The following is a 21,028-nucleotide window of genomic DNA, read 5'->3' as shown; positions in this document are numbered from 1 at the left end:
GCTTCTGAGTTACCCTATATTTTCCCAATAATTCTTTTTCTGCTAAAGGTAGTCAGGTTGCAATGAAGAATCTTGGTGATACAGCCCATAACTGATTCCTTCTCATGGAACTCAAAGCTAAGGAAAAGTTATTTTAGTCTTGTCCAATTTCTCCAGAAAATGATATAGGGGTAAGCTGCGACTCAAGTTTTAATTATCAAATTAGCCATGTTTTCCATGCTCAGCCATAACACACGGGCCAAACCTTAACTGGTAATAGGGAAAGACACAGTTTAGATGGAATATTTCGTTAGCCAATAGGTCTTTAATTTAGGGAACTTACAAAAAATTGGATAGCCTTTACTCTGGATCTAACTTGAGAAGACCACATCTGTAGCGCTGATAAAGGTAAAACAAATGATCAGAAATCAGAGTCCACATAGAGAGTAGTTCTGGAACATCTCTTAAGGGTAGAAACTCTTTCTTCAGAGTATTATGGTGGGCTTGAGAGCTTGATCTTACTCATCAAGTAGAAAATCCTGGACTGAAAGGCAAGCATCCTAAGAATCATAACAGTCAGGTGGTTGGCTTTAACTTATGAAGATGAAAGAACAATCCCCTAAAATATGAACTTGGATCTGAATGTCTAAGCATTTACCTACTGCATTTACAAATATGCCTTATGGCTTCATAACTCAAATCTATGTCTCCATCTTCATACAGGCTTCTCTGTGTGTCTCTGTTCTCTCCTCTTCTGTCTCTTATAAGGACTTTTGTCATTGGATTTAGGGCCCAACTCAGCAATCTAGGATGATTACATTTCCTTATTTGGATGCTTTTTCCAAATAAAGTGACACTTGCAGGTTCTAGGTAAACAGATTTTTGAGGGGCAACCACCATTCAACACACTGCAGCACCATTTGGTCTGCCAGAGCCAGGCCTCTGTGTGAACGCAGGACAGTGTCTGTGGGCAGCTATGCTGACCTGAGAGCTGACTGAGCTAGTGTTGGTTGTTTGGGTTCAGTAGGGGTTCCTCCTTCTCTCCACAGTCCCCATTGCTGGGAAGGGCAGGCTGAGGCAGAGCACTAGGAACATAATAGCTCATCCCACCTTTGCTCCCAGCGGAAGCTTTTCATTTGCAACTCTCTGCATGGCACAGAAGAAAGTTCCCTATGTCCCCATTTTCTAAAGATTCCCATCCTTGCATTTATTTAAAGTATTAAAAATAATTTTCTAACTAACTCTTACTTCTATGGTTGCTTATTTTAGAGGTTCTCCACGTTTATCACATTTGTGCATAGGAAAAATTTATTCAATAACTCGGGCATTTTAGATTGAATTACAAGCTACACAATTATTTGGCTTTACATTGTTTAAAAGCCCAATCTTTTTTTGACTCTTAAATATGGTGTCATAAAAGGATTGGGCTTTTAAACAATGTGAAGCCAAATAATTGTGACTCTCTTTCCTTTCATTCTCAGGTCACATTTTCCCTTTCCCTTGGAACTAATTCTTGAAGAATGACATTGACTGTAACTTGTACCCACATTCATTTTTTTCCAGAGGAAATTGCAATATCTGATGTCTAAGTATTCAATATCAAGTGTTCCTTAAAATATCTTCTCAAGAGGCAGAAAAGGATGTAGAAATTACAGTCAGCTCTTGACTATAGACCACCCACATTCCCATTCTCTAAAAACTGTCAGGGGTAGGCTGAAGAAGGAAGAGGAATCAAAACTCACATCTACCAACTTTGCCACTTGTTAGGCCTCTGGAAGAAACATCTTGTGAGGAAAAGCCTGGAGTTATTGACTAACAGGAATGTTTTAGTGTGATCTGCACATTTCACTCTTTCTAAATCATTTGTAACTCATATGTCAGATGACAGGAAGCTGGGCTTCATTTTGATATTCTAAGTTTGAAAATTCCTCAAAGACTGAAATGTGGGTATAATATGAAGGATATTAAAAATTATGAAAGTTTGCCCCTTATCTATTTCCTTGAATTCCTACTTTTCATTACATTTATTACTTTTCTTTTTTAGTTTCTTTTTATTTTTTTCAAGACAGGGTCTCACTCTGTCACCTAGGCTGGAATACAGTGAGATGATCTCAACTCACTGCAACCTTGACCTCCCTAGACTCAGGTTATTCTTCTACCTCAGCCTCCTGAGTAACTGCAACTACAGGCATGTTGTAGAGCTCCCCAGGCTCAGGTGATTCTCCCACCACAGCATCCTAAGTAACTCAAACTACAGCCACCATGTCTGGCTAATTTTTCCCTATTTTGTAGAGATAGGGTTTCGCCATGTTGCCCAGGCTGGTCTTGAACTCCTAAGCTGAAGTGAATCACCCCCATCAGCCTCTCAAAGTGCTCGGGTTACAGGCATAGGCCACTGTGCCTGGCCTATTACTTTTCTTTTTATTCCAGAAGAGGATCATCTCCTGGCATGATGTGTGAGTCTGTGGGTGTGATGGTTAATACTAAGTGTCAACTTGAGTGGATTGAAAGACGCAAAGTACTGATCCTGGGTGTGTCTGTGAGGGTGTTGCCAAAGGAGATTAACATTTGAGTTAGTGGGCTGGGAGAGGCAGACCCACCTTTAATCCGGGTGGGCACCATCTAATCAGCTGCCAGCATGGCCAGAATATAAAGCATGCAGAAAAACATGAAAAGGCTAGACTGGCCTAGCCTCCCAGCCTACATCTTTCTTCCATGCTGGATGCTTTCTACCCTTGAACACCAGACTCTAGGTTCTTCAGCTTTGGGACTTGGATTGGCTTCCTTGCTCCTCAGCTTGCAGATGGCCTATTGTGGGATCTTGTGATTGTGTGTTAATACTTTATATATATACACACACACACTATCAGCTCTGTCCCTCTAGAGAACCCTAATACAGTGGGGATAACACTGATTAGTCACAAAAGAGATGAAAATGCTTCTTAAAATTTGTGTTTAAGAATTTGTATTAACTCTTTTACGGAACCTTATTTTTCAATATGGAAGTGTGTTTATTTTATATGATAGTTAAGCTGACAAACCCTCAACTGTTCTTCATCAATAGTGCTGGAAAGTAATCACATTCAGTTCATATTACTAGGAAATCCTGTCTCTTTTTGTTTTGTTTTGTTTGTTTGTTTGTTTTTTGAAGACTTCATCACTTAGGGAAAAGATTCAATCCCAACTTGGTGAATTGCACACCTACTATGGCAGGACTGTAATAATTGAAACTTTATCATGAAAAAGCATTCATGCTTCAGACATTATTGCTCTAGAATGTACATTGTGCTGCATGCCAAGAAAATCTAGAAATATCTATTCAATAAGAATATTTCATATAATGTTCAGGGAGCTTCCTTATTAATGTTTGCATTCATTTTATTTAAAAATAAGTTGCAAGCTTGATTTCAAGGGTTATTTCACTTTTACATAAGTATAGAGTCCATTGTCCAGGCCCAAGATAAATTGTTTTCTGATTTTCCTTTTTATCAGAATTTGATGTTCTGGCTGAGTAATTTCTTTAAGAGATAGTGTTCATGAACATTGTCATCCTACTTAGTATTTTTCACATAGAAATGTTTACTTCTTCTCTATAGATTGTTCTCTGTGCCCAGATTTCAGTAAATGGCCATTGGTTTATTGGTTAAAAGTTAGTCATTCACCTCCTTATATATTTATGAAGGGGATAAATAATTTTTAAAACAATATGTTTTTGTTTTGTTAAAAAAACATGCTTCCTGGTGATTATGTGCCAGGTTTTGTCTTTCAAAGACGTTTAAGTTGGTACCAGAAGCATAAATGTGGTCAAAATTCTACCTCTAAGTCAGAAACCTTCCAATGAATCCCTTTTTCCTTAATGTAGTCAGAGTTGCTTCTGTTGCTTCAGACAAAAACAACTGTCTCATGTTCTTTCCAGTCTTGCAGAGTTTATACTCTCGTGGAGAATATGGATAATTAAAGAAATATAGTAAGATATACTGTGGGTTCAATTTTGAAGCCCACAGTTTCTCTTCCACAGAAATTTACGTTCTCTTCTCTAAAGACAGAGAGAGGCAAAATCTGCAGCACCAGAAAACCTTGAGGCAGACTTTAAGACTGTCCCCAAATCCTGAGAATCAGTGTAGAAACCACAGATCAGATCTAAAGTCCCATCCAATTCTTGGTTTCCATCAGCTTCCTTCCTGCATGTTCTACCACCTGAGACAGGCCACACCATACTGGGTCAGCTGTGACTTTTAGGAAGTCCTTCTTTATGTTGAGCTGAAATTTGTCTTCCTGAACTTCCTCTTCTTAGTTCTAGTTTTCTCCTTTGTAGACTGAACAAGTCTAACATGTCTTTCTTCTTCATTCAACAAAGCTTGCTGGGTGTCTGCTCCAGGTCAGACACTGTGCCAGATTGTGTCTAATGAGCTGCATTTTCCACAGGGTTGGGAGGGAGGATACTGACATTAGCCAGCTATTTTTATTTTTATTTTTTTTGAGACAGAGTCTTGCTCTGTCACCCAGGCTGGAGTGCAATGGTGCCATCTCAGCTCACTGCAACCTCTGCCTCCTGGGTTCAAGCAATTCTCCTGCCTCAGCCTCCCGAGTAGCTGGGATTACAGGCACCTGCCACCACACCCAGCTAATTTTTGTATTTTTAGTAGAGACAGGGTTTCACCATGTTGGCTAGGCTGGTCTCGAACTCCTGACCTCGTGATCTGCCTGCCTTGGCCTCCCAAAGGATTTCAGATGTGAGCCACCCTGGCCAGCCAGTCTTTAGAAGGGAAACAAGAGCTAAGAAGGCAGAGAGCCGTGGAAGCATGCACCAGGTGGACTAGACCTGTACCTCACCTGGGAGCCAGGGAAGGTTTCTCTAATAAGTGACGTTTAACCTGAGCTCCCAAGGATGAGTGGGAATTATCTAGGCAAAATGAGAGGAGGGGAGAGTCTTTCAGCAGGGGAGAAAGTGCCACGGCCCTGGGGCAGGAAGGAGCAGGATGTGTTCAATGAACTAAAAGAAAGCCAGTTTCACTGAGGTACAAAAGCAAAGTGAAGAGACATGGGAGATGAGGCTGGAGAACAAGGTGGTGATTCTCTCATACTGGCCCTTGTGTACCATGGTCAGGGCTTTTGAATGTCATTCATTTGTTCATTCATGAATTCATCCACTCATTCAACTGATGTTTGTTGAGATCCCTCGATGTCCTGGGTGCTCTTACACATGCTTGGGATAAAGGAGGGAACAAAATGGACAAGATTCTTGCCCTAAGGAAACTTACATTCAGGTTGGGGGAGAAAGACAAACAAAATGTGTACTGTGTCAGAAAGTCATAGGTACTACGGAGAAAACAGGGAAGGAAACAGAAGTGTGGGAGTTGAGGTTTTATCTTAAGGGTAATGTGAGTGGCCCCCGAGAGTTGTGCAATAGGATGACGCTGCCATGGACAGCCAGGGAAATGTGTTAAGTGGGACTATGACTGGATGGAGATTGTGCTTTAGCGGCTGAGTGGAGAATGGATCAGAGACAGGCTGAGTAGGAGGCAACTATTCAGGTGAAAGATAAAGTGAGCTGAAATTAGGATCATGCCAATGGGGCATGGGGACAAGGGGACTGATTTGGTGACATTTAGGAGGTAAATATTTCTTGTCTGGCTTGGCTAACCAGGAAATAAACATTCCTACTCATTTAAGGGCCTATATGCTTCCATTGAAAGTCTGAAAAAGACTACACCAAAACTGACTTATTTTGTGAATAAAAATATTTGTGTACATAAATATTTATTTTCATAATTGCTGTTGGGGTTCCAAACATCAAAAAATATACCAGGAATAAAAGTTGGCTTCACTGGCCCCATGTAGATATATAAATAAACATGAAGTTTCCAGGGCAAGGTCATGATTTATGGATGGATACTTCTAAATCTGGTCTAGATGTTTTTATTACTTGCCTAGGGGAAGAGGCTGAGAAAAACTGAATGTTAGTGCTTGAGCTGTAGCATCATCATTTATTCTTGCTCTATTTTAGGCTTATTTACAGGCCCAGGTGGGGAATTTCTGCCTGATGCTGGTAGCATGTTGGCATTGGTAATGGCACTTCAGGCCAAGTCTGGGGAGCAGTTGGGGGGAGGTCAGAGCGTCTGAAAACATCACTGCCTCTGAGCTTTCTAAGGTGAAAAAATAAACAGTGGAGCCAGGGTAGGTAGGCAAAGCAGAAATGAGCCCTTTAGCACTCACAGCAATTCCAACTTTTCTTTTTGTCCTGTCTCAAATACTTCTTGAGTGGTCAGAGACACACTGCCTTTGGTCTGCAGTGAATTCTCATCTTACCTCAAATTTCATGTATTTGCACTTGGACTCCATTACGTGCAAGCAGGAAGAATAAAGAATACCAATCTCAGCAGGGCACGGTAGCTCACGCCTGTAATCCCAGCATTCTAGGAGGCGGAGGTGGGCGAATCACCTCAGGTCAGGAATTTGAGACCAGTCTGGCCAACATGGTGAAACCCCGTCTCTACTGAAAATACAAAACTTAGCCAGGCACCTGTAATCCCAGCTACTTGGGAGGTTGAGGGACTAGAACTGCTTGAACCATGGAGGTGGGAAGGAGCTTGATATCCTATGGTGAGTGAGGGGAGAGGAGAAAAATGCAGGTGTGAAACAAAGCAGGATCCAGGTTTTGTGGGTCCTGCGAACCATCGTAAGACATTTGAATTTTATTCCAGTGACCACAGGAAGACACTGGAGAGGTTTACACAGGAAAATGACAGGATGTAATTTACATGTTAAAAAAGAAATTCTTGTTGTGTAGACAATGGATTATAGAGAGGTAGACAGGGGAGAGCACCTAGGATGCAGTTCCCACAGTTCAGGATAGAGAGCAAGGTGTCTTGGACCAGGGTAACAGAAGCAGTTGTGGCCAGACATCCAATTCAGGGACCAGGGTAACAGAAGCAGTTGTGGCCAGGCATCCAATTCAGGACAGGAGTTGTAGGAGAAGCCTTACTGGTGCACTGGATGTGGGTGCTGATGACAACAAAATCAACGATGCATCTGTGGTACTTCGCCTGAGCCACCAGGTAGATGGGGAGTTGTGAAGTGATAGGGGGAGGACTGGAGAAGGAACGGGTTTGGGGGGAATCAAGAGTTCTGTTTTGGACACATTAGGTTTGAGAGGTTTATTGGACATTCACATGGTGACGTTGAGCAGGCGGAGAGAGGTCTGGCTGGGGATGCCAACGTGTGAGTCATGGGCATGAAGCTGGTGTTGAAAGCAGTGAGAGTGAATATAAATTAAAAGGAGAAGCAAACTAAGTACAGAGCAGGGGGACCCCAGGGAGTCTTTATGGGAGAGAAAGAAGATCCTACACAAGATCCAGGCAGGAGCGGCCTGTGAGGCGCAGGAACACCACATGGTGGTTCCACAAACCTCAGAAAAAGCAGTGTTTCCAGAAGAAGGGTGTGGCCAGCTGAGCCAGGCTGCTGAGAGGTCAGGCAGTGAGGGGGAAGAACCCAGAATGAGGTGCAGATAAGATGTCGGGGCTGGGGAAGGTCACATTGCTGCCTCAGCAGGAAGAAATGGGACCTGTTGAAGGAGTCAGGGATGTCACTCCTGACTATATCTTCCTACTTCTAGAGTTAATTTTTTTTTTTCTGTTGGCCAATAAATTGTTTGTTGTTTTATTTTATTTTCTTCAGACTAGCTGTTTTTGTTGGTACCACACGAAAAGGAGTTTTCCAGTTACCCATTTCCCATATCAACGGTGAGCTGTTAACGTAGTTGGCATAGGTTTCTTCACTAGCTGATTTAATCATTTTAACATAACTGACTTTTGACTTGAATTCATTCACTTCATTCCTCTTGTACACACTTCTTATCACTGTGTTTTTGTGGATAGCTTCTCAAAGATTTTGTCAAATTAAACCCTTTTCTCAGCTATCGTCAGACATTTTGTATAGAGCATACTCTGTTGTCTTTGCAGTCAGACATGCTTGGGTTGGAATCCTGGCCTCATCATTTGCTAGCTGTGTAACCTTGGCCATTTTGTGTAACCCATCTATGCCTCCGTTAACTCATCAATAAAAATGGGGTACAAGTTCAACTCTCCCTCCACTAGGGTTTCTTTGTAAATGAGACAATCTCCACAATGCTTAACCCAGTGCTTAGCACACAGTAGAATGAATGATACTGGTTATAGCTGCAACTACACAGAGATCTATAATAGATTTCAAAAAATGCACTTGCTGAAAATTTGAACCAGGATTCTCCAAGACTGGCAGTGAGCAAAGAGTATCTAAGAGATAGACACCTTGAGGTCTGACGCCAAGGGCGAGGTTCATCCTTACCTCGAACATCTTGCAATAATGACTGCAGCTCCACATTATCCCCCAAGTGACAGGACGGTCTCCATTGTCAATTGTCAATATCAGAGGACCAGGGCTTGATTTTATAAAGGAAGCAACTGGGATTTCTTTAGAAATGCAAATGGAAACGTTAGATTTGGCATGTTCCAGGGATTTCATTTGCTCAACTGAAAAGGGCATTTCATCACCCTAAGCACAGCTCTCAGAGTTACATTCAGGAGGGAGGAATGTAACCTGACTGCTTTGTTCTCAGGCATTCATCTCATTCTGAACCATGGGATGCTGGGCCAAATCAATGCCTTTGGTCTTGTTATTAGCTGGTCTTGTGCTTCCCAGAGAAATCTTGGCACCCTGAGTTGACATCTTTGCTGGAGACTGACAGCTGGAATGAGATGTTCAAGTGAAGAACATGAAGAGAAACACATCTCTTTAAAGTAAAAATGGACCTTGTTACTGGATCAAGTTACAGAGGAGTAGAGGTGGAAGAATTTTCGAATTTCCTTCCTTGGAGGAAATCTTCACCTAGTGTTCATAACTCAAATAGGACTTAATCTGTAAGCAAGTAGCTTAAAGATGGTCTCAAGTCTACATGTAGAGATAGGTTTTGGATTTCTTTATGGTAACTCCAAACAGGAACACTATCAGGGGTAATTATGGGCTAATAGAAGGTGCCCCAGGTTATCTCAATTAACCTGGATTCTCTTCCCATCATCTTGAGTTTGCCTCCATGGGAGGCATGGCACATGGCTTTGCTGGCACCTTTTTTACCACACAGCTGAACATGTGAGGTGAACTAAGTCTGTCAGGATCCCTGTCTTCCCCTGTCCACTTCCTGCAAGTCAGCCAGTCATGGACAGAACCTGGATTGGTAGAAAATATCTCACTTTAACCAAAACTCTTATTTAGGTTGGTTTTGGGGCCTAACCTTATTAACTTCTTGGATCTTCATTGTTAAAATTAACGTTTTTATTTATAATTTCGTTCTTCTAATGACTAAAGCATATAAGAAAAAGGGAAAACTTTCAGTTCATTGTAATCAAGATAGCATACAAGTCGGAATTACTTGTTATATATTATAGTCTCTACATTATTCCATCTGGTCATAATTTCCCCTCAAGAATATTTCTTTGGATGAATTAAAAAGTAATATAATATTTTTTTGAAATGTTGGAAGTGAAAATATAAGAGAAAGTTAATTAAAATAGCTAATGATTCCATTGAAGAAAATAATGTCCATTTTCAGGACAGATGGCATGTGCCAACTTCACTATCAGTAAAATATTTCACAGTATTCTGCTAATGTGGGAATCTTATAGTGTTGACAGGTAAGGACATTGAAAAAAATAGTAATTTTTAATCTTTTAAGGCCATGATTTGGTTTTAAAATATTGTCATTCAGGAGCCAGAGTGTTTTCATTTAATGAATATGCAGTGTGATTTTTTTTTTTTTTTTTTTTTTTTTTTTTTTTTTTTTTGAGACAGAGTCTCGCTCTGTCGCCCAGGTGGCTGGAGTGCAGTGGCACAATCTTGGCTGACTGCAACCTCCGCCTCCTGGGTTCAAGCAGTTCTCTGCCTCAGCCTCCTGAGTAGCTGGGATTACAGGCGGGCACCACCATGCCTGGCTAATTTTTGTATTTTTAGTAGAGATGGGGTTTCACCATGTTGGTCAGGCTGGTCTCAAACTCCTGACCTTGTGATCCACCTGCCTCAGCCTCCCAAAGTGCTGAGATTACAGGCGTGAGCCACTGTGCTTGGCTGCAGAGTGATGTTAAAAAAGCTAATTTGATTCAATATTTTTTTTTTTTTTTTTTTTGAGACGGAGTCTCGCTGTGCCGCCCAGGCTGGAGTGCAGTGGTGCGATCTTGGCTCACTGCAAGCTCCGCCTCCCGGGTTCCGGCCATTCTCCTGCCTCAGCCTCCGAGTAGCTGGGACTACAGGCGCCCGCCACCGCGCCCGGCTAGTTTTTTTTTTTTTTTTTTTTGTATTTTTAGTAGAGACGGGGTTTCACCGTGTTAGCCAGGAGGGTCTCGATCTCCTGACCTCGTGATCCGTCCGTCTCGGCCTCCCAAAGTGCTTGGATTACAGGCTTAAGCCACCACGCCCGGCCTTGATTCAATTTTTTAAAACAACTGCTCATAAAGCCTAGAGATATTTGAGATATATTCATGCTTAGTGGAGTTTTCTTCTCTTCTTAAATGAATTTTAAGATAAAATATCAAAGATGGTTACAATTAAGTTCTAAAGTAAAGAAAACCATTTTCTTGAAATGCTCAAAGAAGCTGTCACCATGAATGAACTAGTGAAGTAGAAAGGCCAAGCTGAGAAGATGGCAGCAAATGTGGACTGCTGCAGTGAAGCTGGGTCAATCATTTTAGGAAGAATAGGCACAAATCATACGAAGGTGCCAGAAAGCAGACGCTACTGCAATGGCATTAGAAATAGATGGGAATTACGCTGTAGCCAGAAGAAGATACTCTACTTTATCATGATAATGGAAATAATGAAAATTGCATTAGTACATAAAAGTCTATTTCTTTACAATGTCAAAAGTCAAGGAAAAGAGATCATGTTACAGAAATATTACAGACCAAAGGAAGCCATTCAACCAACTACAAGGGAAATTGTTGGAAGGGTGTTTTTACCAAACACACACACATGCACACAAAACAACAACAACAACAAAAAAAACAAAAAGCACCTCACTAACCCAAGAGTAGGAGGCAGTGACCCTATAGTGCTCCTGTTTAGAGGGTTGTAAAGAGACTCTGGTGTACTTCTCAGGACAGGTAGGGACAGCTGTTGCTTTTAAAATTTGAAAGCTCCAATGATCTTGCCCTCTTGCTCGATGATTTTCATCTCCCCACATCCTTACCGCTTGACCGAGTGGTTCATGTGGCTCAGCAGGAAAATAGACACTCCTTCACTTTACAGTCAAGTTTGGTTTTCATTCAGTGGCAGCTGAATTTTTTTCTAAGGGCAGCAGCCTCACAAGAGATGCTGACCTGACACAGGCCATTAGCGAATATAGTGAGTGGCAGCTAGTGCACCTTTAGGGATGAGAAATCCCCGTGGAAGCAGTCGGCTCTCAACCCCAGCTTCGGCAGTTACAGATGGACAGTTGCAGCTCTAGTGGCATGTCTGGTTTGGGGAGTCACATGGGCAAGGCCAGTGCCAGCGACCCCTCTGACACTTGTGTGTTGAGTAGGAATAGCAGTGGGACAATTCCCCAACTGCAAATTTTCCTAGAAGGACTCAATCCAGAAGGACAAAAGCAATTCACCATGGGCATGTACCACATGTTTTTTCTTTCTTCTTTCTTTGGGATTATACTTAAAAGTTGGTTGGCAACAGGGATCCTCCTAAGGACCTCTTATCCAAGTGCCTGAGAAGCTGCTCTGGGCCGCTTAGCGGGAAGGATCTACATTCTGCTCTCTGACCTTCATGTCTAGTGATCACAGAGCAGCCTTCCTAACTAAGGACTTACACACTATTGTGTTATCCGCAGAATTTTGCCAGTAGTGGATAAGGCTGTTGTTTCTCAAGGCTAAACATCTCTCTTTCTAGCTAAGCCATCTTCACACATGCCATAAAATGACTGGACTTGAGATTTTTTCAACAAAATGATCTCCAATTCCCCCAGCTTTCAAATTCTGTGTCTAAGCTTGTGACTAAAATGAAATGAATTTCATGTTGTTTGGAAATCATGACTGTGAATTGAAAAGTGAATAAAAAGTGAAGTCTTAGTCTTCAGCTAAGGATACCAAATTCCCCACGTTGAGTTATCCTCTATCCCTGACAATTTTCCTTTTAATTAAAACGCAGCCTGATAAGCAGAATCTTGGGGAACATAAAGCAGTTATGTGATTCACTCAACCATTTGTATGCAAGTGTGACCTATTTAGCGTTTAAAATCCTATTTAATGCCAAAAACCACATTAGAGAATTCAAACAAAAGCTCACAGGGAGTCCCATAATGACACTGTTTTGATTATTCCAGTGATTAGCTCATTTCCTCTCTCTTTAGTAATTTCATTTAGAATAGTAGTCATTTCAAGAGCAAGTAGATTTTCTTATTGCTTTACTAGTTTGCTGTGAAATTGGCAAGTGGCCAACCATCTGTGAAACTGCAATTATTACTGTTACTTAAAATTTATCAAACCTCTTCAGGTGCTACGGAAGTAATTCTCCCTGCCTATAAAGACAAGGCCAAGAAAGGCATTAATGAGACCCAACTTTGCACAAAAATAGACATTATCACCCCATGTTTCAACCTACTAGCCCAAAGTTTCAGAACTGGTATTTGTGGACCCTGCTGGGAAAAAGTTGAGTGAATGATGGTTTTGATCGACTGCCATAGTCATCTACTCTTCAGTGCCTGGGAATCTATTTCTTCCTCTCATGGGAGCTATGCATTCATTTATGCAGGCGTTTATTTGTCATCAGCATTTCTTGAAATGGATGGGTGTGTAGGCTTCTACTGTAATTTATGAATAATTGTAAATAATTCCAGCAGTACTGCCTCTTTTAGGGTCACCTGTTTCTTTTTTGCTTTTTTACATTTTTACACATTTAGCAATGAAACAGTGGGGAGGATGCTTGAGATACCACCACTGGAACTCCTCTCATTGCTCTACCAACCCTGGCCATAGATGATTCAAAGAAGGAGGTCTGAACAGTCAGGCTGAGGCCAGCGTGCTGCCCTCCAGCACTAAGAATCTACAGACACCCTTACCATCGTGAGCAGGTGGTTGCCTCCACCCCGCCGTTCTGCTGCAGACAGTGGCAGCTAGTGTCAGGAAGATGCAGCAATCCGCCATGCTGCTGGCCTCCCAGGGGGAGGGCAGGACCAGTGCTTTTCTTAAAGCCAGTGACCACACAGGCAGGTTCATCTGGGATGGACCAGGTCTACACCTGTTGTCCACGCATCATTATTGAGTGCCTACTTTCACTTTTGAAAGTGTCAACCATTGGTTAATGAATTGCATACTCAGCTTACTTAATGTCCCCTTGTAGCTCTGTTATCTATTATGTGACCTAACATTTACATTTTTAACCTATACCAGCAGTATGAGGCAGTGAGTTCAGGAAGCTTATTCTCCATTGTGTAAAGTAATATTTACCTTTATCTGTCCTGAAATTATTCTTCAAGTGTTATGGGATTGGTCCCAGCTCTAATGCTGAGGCTCAGTGAACAAGCTCATTTGCATGCTTTTACAGATTTTAGTTTTGTCCACACCAGGCCTTTGTCCATCCAGATGGATGGCCCTAGTCTTAGAGCCTATTCGCAGAGACCTCCACCCTGATCATTAGCTTTCCTTGTTAATCAGGCTGCAGTGGTGTTGGGAGGCAACTTGTCTGGCTGTCTGAAAAGTGATGCACAATGGTTTGTCCTTTCAGGCACCAATGAAAGGCCATCTGGTAGAGGAAGGGCTTTCCAGCTGTATTACGATTTTTTTGAATTAAATGTTTTTTCTTTTCCTTTTATTTTTAGCCACATAGACAATGAAAGGACCTGCCTAGCAGGTGGCTCACAGTGAACCCTCTGTTTATGCTTGCAGAAAAAAGAAAGAAAAATAAACAAAAGAAAAAGAGAAAAAATCAAGGAAAAAAGGAAGAAGAGAAAGATAAGTGTATATACTAAGAAGGAATATTATAAATTCAAAGCACTATTTGCAGGAGGAAACAAAACAAAACTTTGCTTTGTTATTTCATACCTTGGGCCTGAATTTGAAGGGCCAGATATTGTAAGCGATTGTAAAAAATTCCCTAGAAGGGTGCATTTAAGTGGACATGGTGATTTCTTCCTTTCCAAGATGCAGGAATTTTACAGAAAAACAAAGTACTCAAGAGTAATAGAAGAAGAAAGGGAACATTTTGTAATAGAATTCTTACCCTTGTGCTTTGTATTTATGGTTTAGAAGCTTGATTCCTTTAAAACAAGATGTATGAGTGTCTTCCATGTGCAAGGTGTTTTGCTGGGCACTGAAAATATATAAACTGGATCTAATTTCAGCTCCTGTTATTTTAGACATTACGATTTGTTTTCTTGTGGAACATCAAGACAATAAATTACAGCCTTCCTGCTGAATTTTACTTGTTTCTATTTTTCTCTCATGCTAATAGTCATGAGAATCACTCAAGTGCTTCCTTATCTTACTATTGCAAGAACTTTCAAGTTCTTTAGAAAACCCAGTTCTTTCTCTTAAGAAAACAAATCTTAATTCATTGGGGAAACATGACATACATTTATTGTATATACGATCTGAGCCCCCATCAACTGGAATTGCTGGATATTTGGACAGAGGCTAGGCTGAAGTTCAACTTTATTTCGTCTTTGATGAAAGAGCTTACTAAATGGAAGTAAACAATACTTTAGAGAAAGATTTACATTTTTTCAAGGAAAAAACCTTATTTAAACTGAGTGTCACATTTCTCAAGCAAATTATTTATGTTAAGTACATGCTATTCCAACTATTTATAAAACCAGCTCATGATGGATCTCAACCTGAGAGCACTTTATAAAGCACTTAGTGTGCTACAATTCCTTTTTTCCTGAAAAATGAATGTTTTCTCTAAATATTATTCTTAATATATAACTCAGACACACAGTCTTCTTGGCTTATTTAATTTTTGAGGTCTGATTGCAAAAATTGACAAGAACATGTCAATGTATTTACAATCTAGGTACTTATGGGGTTGCAAAGTGACAGCAGTTAGTGGAGGAGGGATGATTATAAGATGCTGTGTAAGTTCTGAGCAGAAATATGAGGAATCTCTGCTTCATAAACATTGTACCCTGGAAGAATGCTCATCTGTTAAGTCTGTTGTGTGCCAAGGCCAGCATACACAGAACTTTCTTCTTTATGAGGAACCGTTTCTTGGGGGTAAATTTATATTGTCTTACATGTGTTTTAAATGTGGGCTTGAAGCCCCAGAGAGTTCTTATGTACCCAGGTAAATAATTAACTTTGCAAACTATGAACATGTTTAATTTGGCTTTTGAAACTATAGTTCTGAGACCAATTGTGCCCTTCCTAATTTGGAAATATTTTCTTTCTGGTTTTTATTTTGACATGTACCCAGCCATGTACTTTTGTTGCTATTTCTAGCATCCCAAGGGAGCTGCTTCCATGGTTGTCATAGTGCAGACAAACACAAAAGAAAACCAAGAATTCGGTGCTTTCATAAAGCATTTATTTTTATTTGAAAACATTATACAGGCATTACATTGCCACAGCCAGTCCATAGGGGAGCATGCAAATATCAAAAATGGACAGTTTGTTGAACTTATCAGTGTAAATTTTTTTTGGTTCGTATTTTCCATTTGTAGTGTTGTCAGAATTAGTGTGCTTTGTTATGTAGCTTAACAATAGAATCCTACCCATGGGGTAAAATCTGTACTGGTAGCTAGCTGGGGACTACTAAATAGTTATAAATCAAAAAGAAACCCAAAACAAACAATACTACACGCTTGTCAAAAGGTTAATAGCACAAGTTAGCAATATCTAAACTAAACATTGAAACAATTTCATGGGACATGGTGGTGCAAATTTTTCCATTGCTTGGTCACCTGGTCATGTATTTGAGAGTCTGTAGATGTGGGAAGGTCTGACCAAGGCAAGCGCTGTCCCCAGTGCAAGTTTTCACTGAGGAAGTGAGAACCACCACTTAATCTCTAGCAGGGTTTAGGAGAATTGTGGTTTGCTTTTACCCGATCAAATTCTGCACACATTGCTAAAGTCTTATTCATTGAGGAGAGATTGATTGTGGACTTAAAAACTGAAATTTTTGCTGGTGTCTACTGAGGTTATGAAATCTCAGAAACTAAAACAGCTAAAGTTAATGTTGTCCTACTCCCATTTCCCACCCCATTCCCAAAGGAGCAATGTTTTTTACACGGAAAAAGAATTTGTTCTTTGCAATTTTTTTTTTTTTTTTTTTTTCCTGAAGGGTCAGTCTGGAACTCCTGATCTTGAACAATTCAATATATTATCAACCTTTCTAAATGGAGACAAACCAACACATTGAGGTCACCCAGGGACATGAAAGTCTCAGCACAAGGACACTGAATGATAAAGGGTATACAGCAAATTCATTTTAACATTCACACTTGGTTTCCATACAATGGAGTCAATTAAAATATCCTATAAAATAATTCAGATGGCAACCTTTAGCCATCTGTTGATTGCAAACTTTTTGGAAATTTATATTTTTAAAAAACTTCAGTCTACTGAGTGGACTTGGAAATAATTTCATCCACTTGCTTCTCATAAGACTTTACTAAGTGTCTACAAATTAATGTCATAAAAATGAATCAAAGACGAAAACATCTGGCTTAAAATAAATACTAAAAATGCAATAAATCAAGCAAATTATTCAAACCAAAGGAATGTAAACACAAAAATAAAACCACAGTCTTTAAAGGTCTTCGGATCTGAATGGACAAAATATTCAGAGAAAGGTATTTAATTGGTTTAAAGGTAGCAGAGAGATGATGTTGGCACAGTTGTTTTGATTTGATAGAGCTTTAACGCTGATACTTTCCCCATGGAAAATAAAACATGTTTCCTAGGGGGCTGAACTGAGTTGACCATTACATCTGAATATCAGAGAAGAGAATTTTTCTTCTCCATCTCCAAGGGTAAGTCCACTCACCCAGTGTAGAAGGCAGGCAAAAAGGCAATGTGGGTGCTGACAGACAGTGTGGGATGCTTTTGCCTGCCAGATTTAGGCCTTGTACAGGCACTCTGGGATCAGCCCTTCTACCGTAGTCTGTCCTTTTACTTTCCAGAGACCCCACTGGTGTTTTGCTTTGCTTGCTAGTGTAACACACATTGATTTAAATTACCCAATGTCTCATAAACATGTATTTTTCCCCTATAAACCCCATAACTCCATTGAGGATCTTTTTGAACAGTATTGAAGTCAGCCAAACTAAGAGAGTATGTTACATACTGACACACAGAATCTATTCTAAATAATAGAGGTCTGCGGTGTTTCTTAATTTCCTGTGTTTGAAAAAAGGGCTATTTCAAGGGCAACAGATTAGACTAGTGACATATCATTCATAGTCTTATCAGGATCCTGCAGTATTCTCTGTGTCCATAAGAATGTTGTGTCAATATACCTGTTATCGAACGGATGCCAAATATGACCAAAATGCCAGACTTTTTCAATGATGACTTCATTACCACTGCAAAGTGGCCAGATCAATTAAGCCATTTTCAAAGACTGCTCCACATCAGCACCTTGACTTTGTTAGGAGGTGGCACAACCAATGATTTTCCACAATAAAGGTAATTTCCATGCTGGTGTATTTTTAAAAAGGTGTCACAGAATTAAAAGGGCAGAGAACCATGGCTTTTTCCAGCGCCTTGATTAATTTCCATATTATCACTAAGGAAATCTAGAAAAAAAAGAAAAGATAGTTTTTGAAGAGAGGCTACAGGGAGGGGCAGAAAGATTTTATAATTATATATTGCCCTAAACACAAATGATATTACTTCTGGGGGCTCCCAAAATCCACAGAAATGGAACAGTCCTTATCCTGTTATTACAGGGACTTGATTAGCAGAATCATGTGGCACAACAGAAAGGCAATGGCCTGGAGTAATCAGAGATCAAAATATAAAAAGGCTAAAATGTTTCTTTTATATCTATTCCTAGAATAGAGAATTATATGGTCAGTTGCCCCTCCCTACAAAGGTCACAGCACAAAATACTTATTGAGCAGGCAATCCAACAGGTAACAGAGGAAACCATTAACCACCAGGTCCCTAGGATAAGGAAATTTCTCAGGGGTGGAGCTCCTGTGGCATGCATCACTCATATAGTCTGTGCAAAAAAATAAAGTATGACTCTTAAAAAGTGAATTGCCATAGAAAAGTGGGGTTTATGTTGACTACACGTGGGTCTGGCAATAGTTTTCATCAGGAGTACAAAACATCCTCCTGAAAGTTGGTGTGATAACAGTAACAATAATAATAATACAAATCATAATAACAATAGTACTTGCTTTTGATTCAAAGGTTTTCACAGTAATGAACGCAGGGGAGTTGTGATCAGGATACACATTAGCTAGGCATCTTTCCGAGTCAGGTGGATTAGAGCCTGTGTCTCCAGTGATGTTGAGCTTGTTCCTTTCACAAGCTTTCAGAGGATTTGCTACCTTGCAGTCCACCTGTGTAAACTGCACCTAGTAAATACCTTTCTCTATGTACAATACAGAGATGATGGGCAAAAACATGGCCAATGAGTTGGCCTCAGTGGGCAGGGCGGGCCTCACCCTAGGCCACACGAACATGAGGCTCCTCTTCGGTCTCCTGGCCCAGGCTGGTGTAGGTGACTGAGGGTTCCACCTGAGCTGTGGTCGGTAAGTCCACAACAGGTCCTGAAGGATTGCGGAACTGCTTATACACTCGGGGGTCCTGGGCTATGTAGGTGGAGGTGGAGGAGTAGAGCACCAGCCCAATGAGGATGGTGAAGAAAGACAGGAGATAAAGTCCTGAAAACTAAAAAAAAACACAACAGTAAAGTCATTTGACAGCCAGGGCAGAACCACTGACACATTAATGAGGCACATAGAGATGTGGGCAGAGCTGCTTCCTCTCGGAACAGGCAGCGTGATGAGTTGGCCAATACCCTTGATGGAGAATGAATTTTCTCATCCTAAACTGGCTTGGTCCTATTGATTCCCCTTATCTTTCCTAGACCCTGTGGCTAACACAGAGGAACATTTCGCTAATCGTCTCTAAAGTGCCAATCTGAGGATCTCGTAGGGTGCGAGAACTAGTTAAGCACAACTTAAAATGCATCAAGTTAAAAGCAAAAAATCTCCAGTATCACTCAATAAAAAGTTGGTTGTTTGTGGCATCATTAAACTTAGAGAAATACAGGTATCCCCTTTAGGGTTGTAATGAAGCCATAAACAACGAACGGCTCACTGACAGCTGCGTCAAGGCACCCTCATTATACCTTAATCCAATTCAGACACTATTTGTCTTCCTAGTAGGAACTGTTATTGACTTTGGTACATATCTTTGCAAGATTAGATTATCCTTGGACAGAAAGAAATAGTATAACATTCCATTCCTGACCCACTGATCTATAAACAAAACCAAACAGGACTGTGTATACAACATTCTGCTTCCTAATCTACTTGCTTGACAATTCAGAGAGTTTGGGGAGAGAGGGAGAGAAAATACTGGTTTATACAAGTCGCAAGAATTTACATATGTTTTTGGAAAATTATGACTTCTGGACCTTCTTGAGTAGTTACACTGGAAGTAGTTACTTCAGTAGTTACTGGGGAAAGAGTGTGGTAACAATATGAGTATTGCCATTTCTTGTGTTTCATTCATTCATGCATTCATTCATTCACTCCTTCATTAAATGAATAGTTTCTTATATGCCTTCTCTATATCAGACACTGAACTATGTACTGGGGAAAGAGAAATGAAAAATATGTTGATCCCTACCATTTAGGACTTAATTGTCTCAGTGGCCAAACAGGTACAGATAGACAAAAACAACACAATGCACTTACAGCATGCCAAATCTCATTTCAGTCGATAGCTAATATCCCAGTCTTGACCACATCCTGTGTCCATGGGGAAAAAAGGATCAATTTTATTGTCCTTTTTAATGCTAATACTGAAAGAACTAAAAACTGCTAAATAGACAAAAATTAATTGGAAGTTGGAAGAAAGGAAGACAGGAAAATGACCCAGAGATCCTATGAAGTAAGTTACAAGGCTATAATAAAGAGCTAAAAGATGGCTCTAACTGTAGTTCAATAATAGGAAAGGGAGTCTTGAAAATGGCTCATAAAAAAAGGTATCCCTGCAACTAAATGTCCCTGCTACAGTGTTGTTTTCTTTCTTTCTTTTTGCAGCAGCAAGGGAGCTAAGACTGAAGATGCTTTTCTGATTTTCTTTCTAGAGCACTCCACACCCTGTCCCTCAATTCCTTTATTTTTCACATTGAAACCATATGATAACCCTACTTCACATGGATTTATGTACTAGACTCAGCTTGTAACAGCTTCACTTAATTAACTTGACATAATTCACTTTTCCCAATGAAAATAAATGTGCCTTATTCTTTGATTCATAAATTTGTAAAATAAAATGGTAGAAAAAGAAGAACACTAACAGTACAGTCATGTATGATCTCAGAAAACCTATTTACACTCAAACTTGCTTCCTGAAATTCTCTATTCAGGAGTTTCACCCTTTACCTGAAACTTCGGTGAAAGAAATAGGTCTGTTCCTAACATTACCATCACTTCAAATATTTTATTAATTACTTTCACTTTCAAAACTCCACCCATACGTCTCTAGTTTCAAGCAAAGGGTCTTAGGTGTGAACCTGCCTCTACTGCAGTATATGGAGGTAGAGAGACGACGAATGAGCACTTTATAGTTACCCTTGCATTCTAACCACCAAGCTGGCTTCAGATCTCAGCTCTACCACCTTCTAGCTTCAATTCTGGACACATTTCTTAACCTTTCCAGGTCCAAGCTTCCTTATCAGTAAAGCACACCTATTATAGGGTGGTTAAAAGATTAGATTCGATAAGGCATGTAGAACACTTATCACAGTTTCTATCTTGCTGCGAACATTCAATTCACATTAGCTTCATTCTTATTTTTTTTTGTTATTACTATAGCACTTATTTTATCATACTAATACTGATATATCTTAT

The 21,028-nt window shown here is 40.3% G+C and overlaps 1 protein-coding gene across 1 annotated transcript in view; it reads right to left on the bottom strand.

The window, feature by feature from the left end:
• Positions 1-15,494: 15,494 nt before the first annotated feature.
• Positions 15,495-21,028, bottom strand: part of SLC35F1 (solute carrier family 35 member F1) — a 400,690-nt gene continuing 395,156 nt past the window's right edge. The window contains exons 8-9 of the mRNA XM_010353243.2: positions 18,608-18,833; positions 15,495-17,728 (exon numbers count right to left, since the gene is read on the bottom strand). Of these exons, the coding sequence (XP_010351545.1) occupies positions 18,609-18,833 (225 nt within the window). The 3' untranslated portion in view covers positions 15,495-17,728; position 18,608. The remainder of the gene's footprint in view (positions 17,729-18,607; positions 18,834-21,028) is intronic.

The sequence above is a fragment of the Rhinopithecus roxellana genome, chromosome 4 (genome assembly GCF_007565055.1).
Source record: "Rhinopithecus roxellana isolate Shanxi Qingling chromosome 4, ASM756505v1, whole genome shotgun sequence".
NCBI classification, from domain to species: Eukaryota; Metazoa; Chordata; class Mammalia; order Primates; family Cercopithecidae; genus Rhinopithecus; species Rhinopithecus roxellana.
This window is presented reverse-complemented; position numbering and strand designations above follow the sequence as displayed.